The 10,256-nt window shown below is 42.9% G+C and overlaps 1 protein-coding gene across 1 annotated transcript; it reads right to left on the bottom strand.

Annotated features, from left to right (window-relative positions):
* Positions 1-463: 463 nt before the first annotated feature.
* hhipl1 (HHIP-like 1) lies at positions 464-8,494 on the bottom strand. The gene is made up of 11 exons (XM_035743358.2): positions 7,878-8,494; positions 7,074-7,460; positions 6,564-6,823; positions 6,171-6,314; positions 5,825-5,971; positions 5,447-5,628; positions 4,906-5,032; positions 3,007-3,152; positions 2,715-2,796; positions 1,779-1,861; positions 464-1,423 (listed from the first exon to the last, which is right to left on the bottom strand). The coding sequence occupies exons 1-11, from the start codon at positions 8,166-8,168 to the stop codon at positions 804-806; spliced, it is 2,469 nt and encodes an 822-aa protein (XP_035599251.1). The 5' UTR covers positions 8,169-8,494; the 3' UTR covers positions 464-803.
* Between the last annotated feature and the right edge of the window lie 1,762 nt (positions 8,495-10,256).

Below are 10,256 nucleotides of genomic sequence, written 5' to 3' on the forward strand. Positions count from 1 at the left end.
AATCTTTTGTGGACAGATTCATGCTTACTTCTGGGTAACCAAGATTACTGCACCCAAAATGAGTACTGGCACCTAATTTCAGTCCAAGTCAAGCACTGCCAATAGGTTATGATGATGTTTTTGGACGAATGTCGTTAGGAGCATATTTTTTATCCCATTCATCTAATTAATTCAGACATATTTCCTGCCTAGTCATGACATCAGTCCTCAATGTTTCAGACACCAGAACCAAGCAGGGTGACTTGGACAAATAGGCTAGCCTGAAGTGTGGAGTCAGTCCACACCGAAGACAGAAATGGAGTGATATTCCGTTTGGATTCCAGGCTTCAAATTTGCAGTTTTTCCTTTGACTGTGACTTTCCCTATTAATCCTCTCCTGTCATTCCACCCTATTCCCTCTTCCCCTTTCTCTCTCTTTCTCACTATGCTTTTTTCCATGTCAAATGAGCACATAACTTGTGAGTCTGTATGGAGCATTTATTTCAGTATGTGATCATGAGAGAATATTAAATAACCTGGTATTCATTCTCCTTATACAGTATATTCATTCATTTACTGTTTTAGATTAATTTCCTTTAGAGAAAGCATTGTCTTACATTAGCAAAGTCTTACATTTGAATTATAAAACCTTTAAGACTTTAACACAGCAATTAAATCACCTTAATGAAAAGAGGTAGACCTGTAAGTGCCAACATCGACAACAATTAGACAAAAGTTAAACAGCAATATGCCTTGTTTTTAGTTACAATCACTTAGGCCACAGTCACAAATAAATTCAATCACCTCTCAATCGACTCTCATTTCTAGGCATCAACGTAGTCTGAGTTCCCGCATATCACCCCTGCGTCCTCGTAATGGGCACAGTTATGTATTCCTATGTCTGTGTGTTGACAGTCCAGCAGGCTCTCCTCTGTGCCCTCACACTGCACATCGTCCAGAAGAATCCGGAGACTCTTCCCTTCTCCAAACTCAGAGTGCTTGGATGCCTTCAGGGCGAATCGGAACCCCAGCTGCCGACATACCACTGCCGCGTTCTTCGTATTCCACAGGTCGTCGCACACCGTACCCCATTCACCGTTGACGAAGATCTCCACCCTCCCCCGGTCGTCCCGCCCCTGCTCATCCCCCGCCAGTCTCACCGCCCCGCTCTGAGGCGCGGCTGCCGGGGCCAACACGCTCTCCGACCGGTGCTTGCCCTTCTTTCGTCGGTTTTTCCGTCGTGTGTGCCTGGGTGGTTTGGTTGTAGTTTGAGGCAGTGTGGTGGTGACGACGGCAGCCTCTTGCTCCTTTAGAATGTCCATGAGCTCCTGAAGCCAGTCCTTGTCGGACTCGCTTACTGCGGACTCAGTGGGATGGGGTCTGACGGGCTCTTCTGGCGGGGAGAGCTTTTGATGCTTTGTCGGTAGTTCAACTCCGGTTAATGCTGTGGGATAGAAGAACAGGTCAGATTTAGGATAACTACATGGACTGTCCTAATGAATAGATCGGTGAGATGAGGTTATAATTAGCATGTACGCCTATCCACAGTATAATAAAAGTGGAATATGAATCTGGCAATCTCAGAGGTCTTGTGCCTAAAATATCTCTCAAATGACAATAATCAGGGAATTGATGAAGTGAATAATCTAATCGAAGCAGCGAGATCTAGTGACAATCTAGATCGAGCAGCGAGATCTACTGACATACTGTAAGTGTTTGATTGAGCAAAGGGGGCTAAATATAATGAACAAAATAAAAGCAGACAGACTGAGATATATGTTGAAAGCCAGCATACTCACTTTCTTTTGGCCTGAACTTGATAAGCTTGCTCTTCACTCTGACAGGCAGTGGGTCATAGTGACATTGTCTTGGCGGTGCCCGTCTAAAAAAGACAAAATACCAAAAGTTCTCAGCTCAGCAGGGAAGAAAAGTAAATCAGAGGGTGAGAAGTGAAAGTTTCACCCCAGTTTCATCAGCCTCTGTTGAGACTTCAACTCTCTTTTTTTGATTCGCTTTCAGCTGTCTCCCTCCCAGAATGAGGCTGAAGGCCTATTCTTCTCTTCCCCTTTTCCAAACATTGCTGTGGTAGAGAGTAATTCATATCAGCTTCATGAGCGAGTGAGAAACAAATAACTTGACACAACAGTATAGTGCTGCAGCCAACAGAGAGCAAAAGAGAGGGTATGCAAGAAAGAGAGATCTTGCGGCCAAGACTGTTTAGACCTAAGTCAGTGAGAGAGAGATTTAGATAAAAGAGCATTCACACTGCTCCAACACCCTTTATTTTATTTTCTGTTCGTTCTTTCTCTTTCACCTAGAAATCTGGAGAAAGGGAGAGTGAGCCGACCCCGACAGAGGGTAAGAAAATCTCAATGATCACCAAAACAGAAATAGAATGCCGTTCATCAGCGGTTATGCTATAAGAACAAAGAACACAGAGAAACAGAACGTACAATGTAAATCAGATTAAGAACTACAGACAGAAAGATTATGATGCGGCACATTCTTCTGACTTAAAATAGATCAGTAATCATGAACAGATGCTTAACATGTTTTACTGATTTTGTTTTGTCTTGGTCTCTTTTTAAAAGTGTGTCTATGACGGTAATGCTAGGCTTCTGCCATCTCCAAGAGAAAAGCAGAAGGCCACGACACTTTGTTTTAGCCCTCACCTTACCAAACATTGTGGCAGGGTCAGGCTGTTGAAAATACAGATTGTGGCTTTAAATCCTTACCTTGAGGGATCCACCAGTTTGTAAACAACACCGGTGGGAGATGTGGCACTGGGCACTCCGGTCGACATGAAGTACAGTTCTCCTGTTCAGACAGAAAAATGAACATTTCACATAATTTGGCAATCTAGCTGGTTTCAGTGGCGATTCTCCATTGAGCATGCCTTTTAGTCCAGGACTAAACTTAAACTGGCCTTAAATGTGTGCAGCCTAGAGATCTGATGCTTAAAAAAACTTTTCCATTGCCTGTGTGACCATTGGCAAACAAAAATAGGTTTAATGTGACTCCTCCTACCTGCCTCGTCCTCAGCGAAGGAGATAATGTACTGGTAGTAGTTGTTTATGAGGCCAGGAAAGGCACAGGTCAAACCAATGCCCATACAGATCTCATGGTAGTTCCACTGACCCGTGTTCTTATTCTCCTGGAGGTTCATCATACGCCTATAGGGAGGAGACACTACATTAAATGTTATTTTAAATTTCTTTCATTTGCAGTATGCTTTCCTTATAGACCATATATAAAAACATAAAACACAACTTTCGAAACATAAGAAAATACACCTGCTACAGTTCATCCGGAAAGAATTCAGACCCCTTGACTTTTCCCACATTTTGTTACGTTACAGCCTTATTCTAAAATGGAGAAAATAGTTTTCCCCCTTCATCAATCTACACACAATACCCCATAATGACAAAGCCAAAAACAGTTTTTTAGCCATTTTTGCAAATGTATTTTAAAAAATATTCAGACTCTTAACTCAGTACTTTGTTGAAGCACCTTTGGCAGCAATTACAGCCTCGAGTCTTCTTGGGTATGATGCTAAAAGCTTGGCACACCTGTATTTGGAGCTTTTCTCCCATTCTTCTCTGCAGATCCTCTCAAGCTCTGTCAGGTTCTTTGGGGAGCATTGCTGCACAGCTATTTTCAGGTCTCTCCAGAGATGTTTGATTGGGTTCAAGTCTGGGCTGGCCCTACTCAAGGACATTCAGAGACTTGACCTGAAGCCACTCCTCCATTGTCTTGGCTGTGTGCTTTGGGTTGTTTTCCTGTTGGAAGGTGAATCTTCGCCCTCAGTCTGAGGTCCTAAGGTTTTCATTATGGATCTCCCTGTACTTTGCTCCGTTCATCTCTGCCTCAATCCTGACTAGTCTCACAGTCCCTGCAGCTGAAAAACATCCCCACAGCATGATGCTGCCACCACCATGTTTCACAGTAGGGATGGTGCCAGGTTTCCTCCAGACGTGACGCTTAGCATTCAGGCCAAATATTTCAATCTTGTTTTCATCAGACCAGAGAATCTTCTTTCTCATAATCTGAGAGTCCTTTAGGTGCCTTTTTGCAAACTCCAAGTGGGCTGTCATATGCCTTTTACTGAGGAGTGGCTTCCGTCTGGCCACTCTACCATAAAAGCCTAATTGGTGGAGTGCTGCAGAGATGGTTGTCCTTCCGGAAGATTCTCCTATCTCCACAGAGGGACTCTAGAGCTCTGTCAGAGTGACCATTGGGTTCTTGGGTCACCTCCCTGAACAAGGCACTTCTCCCCCGTTTGCTCAGTTTAGGAAGTCTAGGAAGAGTCTTGGTGGTTCCAAACTTCTTCCATTTAAGAATGATGGAGGCCACTGTGTTCTTGGGGACCTTCAATGCTACGCACATTTTTTGGTACCCTTCCCCAGATCTGTGCCTCGACACAATCTTGTCTCAGAGCTCTACGGACAATTCCTTCGACCTCATGGCTTAGTTTTTGCTCAGACATGCACTGTCAACTGTGGGACCTTATACTGTGCCTTTCCAAATCATGTCCAATCAATTGAATTTACTACAGGTGGACTCCAATCAAGTTGTAGAAACAGCTCAAGGATGATCAATGGAAACTAGATGCACCTGAGCTCAATTTTAAGTCTCATAGTAAAGGGTCCGAATACTTATGTAAATAATTTCAGGGTTTTAGATGTAATAACTTAGCCACATTTTCTAAAAACCTGTTTTCGCTTTGTCATTATGGGGCATTGTGTGTAAATTGCTAACGATTTTATTTATTTATTCTATTTTAGAATAAGGCTATACGGTAATAACATTTGAAAAAAGTCAAGGGGTCTGAATACTTTCCGAAGGAAATATATATGGACTCAAACATCTATAAACACTTATAGGATTGGATTGAAAATGGTGAACACGTACAGTAAGGAGCCTTACCCGCTCATGAAGTCTCCAAATATGTACATGCCGTTCAGATTGGGGTATTCACACCCTCTGTACACATATCCGCCAGTCACAGACTTGCCCATCTTGTGAGGGTAGGCATAAATGGGGAGTACATCATCTGGAAGAGAACAGGAGGAAGAGATATAAGACGTATTTTTTAAATGAAGGAAATTGTGCAGAGCCTGTGGTTTTCCAGAAATCCTGGTTAAATTCACAGATTCCCTGGTTATTCCCACCTGAGCACTCCCCTTCTAAGCACATTATGACCCTGGAGAACGGCGTTCAATCCCTACATCCACCCTTCCAATCTCTTCCCACTCTGGTTCCATTACTGTCGAAGGATAAATAAAGTACAGTATTCAAGTTTTTTTTTTTAACAGAAAGATTTTTTTTTTTTTTTTAAGGAAGTCACAGAACAAAACACACTGAGACCTTCATCTCCCAGTGAACCACAGGATGCCGGCATGACAACGAGCATTGGAGTTGGTTCTGCAGCACAAACTGATCTTGGATCAGGCTACAGGATTCCCACCTAGAGAGCTGTTGGCGCACAGCTTCTTGTCATAACAGGAGAAGCCCTCTTTGGCCCTCCAGCCGTAGTTCCTTCCCTTCTCTATGATGTCGATCTCCTCAAACTTATTCTGGCCCACGTCCCCGCAGAAGATGCGGCCCTTCCCCTCCTTCGTCAGAGGGTCCCCACGGTCCACAGAACACCTCCATGGGAGAAACAAGAACAAGTCGACCAACACAACTACTTCAGTAGCTACAACGAGATTACTCTTAATTTCCAAGTTATTACTCCTTTATTCAGTGCAGTAATGTAATGTCTCGCCACACTATATAAAGTGTAAGGAGGTGTAATGTTTCATGAAGTAAGCATATCGTGAAAGTGTTGAAAAAAAGGGGGCACCTCCACATGTTCCGCACCCCGTAAGCGTAGACCTCAGGGCGCGCCCCGCGCTCATGCACAAACGGGTTGTCAGAAGGGATCCTGTACAGGGGACCCCTATCATTGTCATCAACATTGATACGGAGCACTTTGCCTAACAGGGCTGACCTGCAGAAGAGAGGAGTGTAAACTTGGACATCTTTCCGCGAGTATTATTATTGTCTTTGCGGTTTACCTAAGTAACTTATTATTAGCAACTGTGTTAATGGTACAGCTGTAACTAATAAAATAAAAAAAGTTATATGAGTCAATGCCAAAAGATGACATCATGAATGAGAGGTCCACATATTTTTCCCTCTTCTCTCACTTGTTCTGAGCGTTTCCATATTTCCCAAAGGGGTCTCCGGCCATGCCCCCGTCTCCAGTGAAAATGTACAGGTATCCATCATCAGCAAACATCACCATTCCTCCGTTGTGATTGGAAGCAGGCTCATCAACCTCCAGAATGATCCTGAGAAGGTGTTTGAGACAGAGACAGATACGAGACAGAGAATTCAGTGTGGCAGCGCCCATCTCTCGGAGGTACAATAATTATGGAAAATATACTGCTTATCCAAGCACTTTGTTGGTGGTGGGAACTCATCTTATCCACCTCTAATGTGTAATATCTACGATGTGTTATGCACAACAGCAATTGGTTGAAAGTAGTGTTCTATATATAGGGAATAGGGTGCCATTTGGGAGTCATAGATAACTGTACCTCTCAGATGCGTGGTCCACCTCGTTCATGTCGCCGGGGGAGACGCGGAACTCGCTGACCCTGATCCTCTCGTCGAAGCCGATCTCCACAGAGTAGTACACGTACAGCTTCCCATTGTACTTATAGTTGGGGTGAAAGGTCAGGCCGAGGAAGCCCCTCTCGTCCCCCTCCCAAGGTGACGTCAGAACAGCCTTGGTGATGTTCAGGAAGGGCTTCTCCAGCTTGGAGCGGTCAGGCAGGTACGTCCACACCAGGCCCACCTACGATATGATAAAAACTTTATTGTCCATTTACATGGAAATACATTTTGCGATGTCTGCATACAAATTTTTAAAAATGCCCAAAATCTATACACTATTGGCCGGTTTCCCAAACATAGATTACGACTAGTCCCTATTCTCTATTGAAATAACTTTTTAGTCCAGGACAAAACTTAATCTGTTTCTGGGAAACCGACACTAAAATACCACAATGCAATACAACAACTCTGGAAAGTGAGCACAAACACACCTGTTCGGCTATAAAGAAGCGGTGCGTGCCATCGTTGGCGTGCACCATGGCCAGGGGGTTCCGCAGCCCGTTGGCTACTTCCTCCAGACAGAGCTGCAGGCAGCCCTCTGGGTCGGCCAGGACGTGGCCCAGGTTCTGCGTCAGCTGCTCGTTGCTGAGGAGGTGTGGGTAGCAGTAGTCTGGGTCCTCCAGCTCCAGGTGCTGGCAGAAATGGACCTGGTCCGGCTCGGCTTGGGCTAGCTGCAGGTCGTCAGAGAGCAAGGTGATGGTGGAACGGCATTTGAGCCAGAACTGAGAGCAGTAGTCAGGGCACAGGCCAGGGAGGGTTCTGATGGGGGTACTGGGGTCTTCTGCATCAAAGAGGTGAGCTGCATATGGAGAGCATTCCTGAAGGAGGGGAGAAAGAAGGAAAAGGAAGAGAGAAATGTGAGGAGTGAGGGACCAAACAAACTCTTTCATTTGCGCAGCCCCCATGTCCTGTTAGACAATCGCCTTGTTCTGTGAAGAACATACACTTTCGATTTGAGGAGATACACTTGTTATGACAAGGTGCATTTTATCATGCAGTGATTGACAAACAGCGCGACAGGACATACATTGTTAATTTGTTTTTATGCATTCTATTACGCAATTATGCACTGTAATAATGCACGTCAGATCGGACTATTTTATCTCATTGGATGAATGTGCGGGTGTATAACAAGTATATGCCTCTACAAACATGCCTGTGCTAGCCAATAATAGCTGGATGATGTAATTCTGAAAACAAAACCATGTATCGACCTTTACCCGTTCTTTGCTTACCTGGCAGAGAAGGTCCTGCACGTACCCAGCACAGTTGGCATATCCATAATTGTCGAAATTGTCCATGATCTTATAGAATTTTGCCATCAATTCCTGGTCCTTCGCTGAGTCGCAGCAGCCGAAGTTCCTGTACATTGCGCAGAACTGGAGGTCCTCTTGAGGCTTGAACGGGGGCTTGAAATCCAAGCATTGTGGGTGTAAGGACACAGGTGCTATCCAGAATCCCAACAAATATAACCCAATGAACGGCGAGTGCCTGACACGACCGAGGATATCACAAAAATACCACATTCTGCCGTTACGGGTCACCCGGTGCCATCAGAAAGTTATGCAAACCAGCGAAAAACGAGACTGCCTCCGGTTCGACTGTCCTGTGAACGCTTTATCTCGTGTGTGGTTGGTTCACTGAACTTTGCTCTGAAGCTTTAATCATCAACGTTCGACGGGTTGCAGTCCGTTTTATTTGCTATTCCACCACGCAAAGTATCTGTCTTAAAGGCTACTTTGTTGTCCTCATGCTACACCGCAAATCAACACTGACAGAGTTACATTTAAAATTAGTCCCGAATCTATATGGGTCCACACATTTCAGTGTTAAATTGACACACTGCTCAGTTTAAAGCCTTATTTGCATATTTCCCAGAGTGTCTTGCATTTCGAGGGAAGTTTTAGAGTTTACCACCCATGAATGTATTTGTAGTGACAGAGACATTGTTGTTGCGTTCATCGGAGTTCAGTCCTCCTATGTTATTCTTCAAATAAAACGATTTAACACATCCACTAAATATTTCGTGAGGCATTACTGTGAGGGCATTGGTTAACCCTTAGCCTACAATAATTAAAATAATTTTAGAAATCCCCATCAAAATCCGTCTGTTTAAACAGAGATATGCGTTTTTTTTGCATGGGCTGCTTCTCAATCCCCCGTTGTTCCATGTAGTGAATCTGTTATTCAAAACATTTCTATTGTCTAATAGCAGTAATGCCAAATTCAATGTTTCATCCAATATTTTTTTCAACATATTTTTTGATACCTTAAGGTTTCTTAAAATTCAAACAAATAAATGATCCTTGGTTTTCCCATTTTAAAACAATTCCATATGTTAGTTAAGAATGGCCCTCCCCCAGTTTAGATAAGGCTTAGACTTAGACTAATGGTTTACAGGCAAATCAGGCCTGTAAAGTAACACTATGCTGGTTTGAAAATTATATCTAATTCCTGTCAGAATCCAGACAGAATGGGGCTATTTTTATTAATCTGTATTCAGAATCACTGCCAGATTGGGAAGACTAGTACATGAGACTTACCTAAACCATCTTAAAGAACTTGAACAACCATTTCAGTAACGGGTGTAAAAGTCCAAGTAACAGATTGGATTTGTTTTTAAAAAATGTATGCTATTTATATTTGAGTAGAATGAGATGAATTAATCAATCATTGTATATACAAAACATAGATATTGAACTAAACAATTCAAAAACTCTACCTTGCAATAGAGCATGTTGGGAAACATGGTAATGATGGACGTGGTTTTGGTTTAACACTGGTTGTATTAACACCAACACAGGTTATTTTACACCAATGACTGTTCATTTAACACAAACACTAGTCATGTTACACTGAAAATCAACACTTGGTGATATATGCATATGAAGGGAAAGGGGGATACCTAGTCAGTTGTACAATTGAATGAATTCAACTGAAATGTGTCTTGGGACTGCCTTTAATCGACGTCCACCTCATTGGCACCCGGGAACAGTGGGTTAACTGTCTTGCTCAGGGGCAGAATGACCGATTTTTACCTTGTCAGCTCGGGGATTTGATCCAGCAACCTTTCGGTTATCCACTAGTTCCAATATGTCCATCACAAATGTCATGGATATATTGGAACTAGTGGATATATGGAGGCTTAAATATCCTGACTTAGTGAGATATATATGGTGGAGGCTCAATCTTATGTCATTTTAACTTGCACCAAAAATGTAAGAATTGTTGATAGGGGACAGAATGCGGTGGGCTCATCAAATAATTTGCATATTACTCTTACAGAATGTCCATGTGGGCAAGGATATTGGAAATTTAATCAAAGCCTATTGGATGATAACTTGTTTGTAACTAGGACAGAATAATTTATAATTGACATTTTCCGACATAACATAGGTACAGCAGATCCCCTTATTGTATTGGACACTTTTAAATATGCCTTTAGAGGCCATGCAATTCAGTACTCATCTCTAAAACAAAAGCAATTTTGGTCAAAAGAGTCTATATTAACAAAGGAAATGGAAAGACTAATAGTACAGATAGATAGCAATAAAAACTGTGCCAAAGAGGAAAAACAAAAAGAAATCGAGGAACTTATTCAAGAAAGATCAAGA

Source organism: Oncorhynchus keta, chromosome 29 (genome assembly GCF_023373465.1).
Source record: "Oncorhynchus keta strain PuntledgeMale-10-30-2019 chromosome 29, Oket_V2, whole genome shotgun sequence".
NCBI classification, from domain to species: domain Eukaryota; kingdom Metazoa; phylum Chordata; class Actinopteri; order Salmoniformes; family Salmonidae; genus Oncorhynchus; species Oncorhynchus keta.

Excerpts from the sequence above, each read along its gene's own strand:
- hhipl1 (XM_035743358.2), bottom strand. The coding sequence starts at position 8,168 with ATGTGGTATTTTTGTGATATCCTCGGTCGTGTCAGGCACTCGCCGTTC. Across the intron at positions 6,315-6,563 it reads GTGGACCACGCATCTGAGAG|GATCATTCTGGAGGTTGATG; the intron begins GTACAGTTATCT and ends ACACCTTCTCAG. Across the intron at positions 3,153-4,905 it reads TTTGGAGACTTCATGAGCGG|GCGTATGATGAACCTCCAGG; the intron begins GTAAGGCTCCTT and ends TCCTCCCTATAG.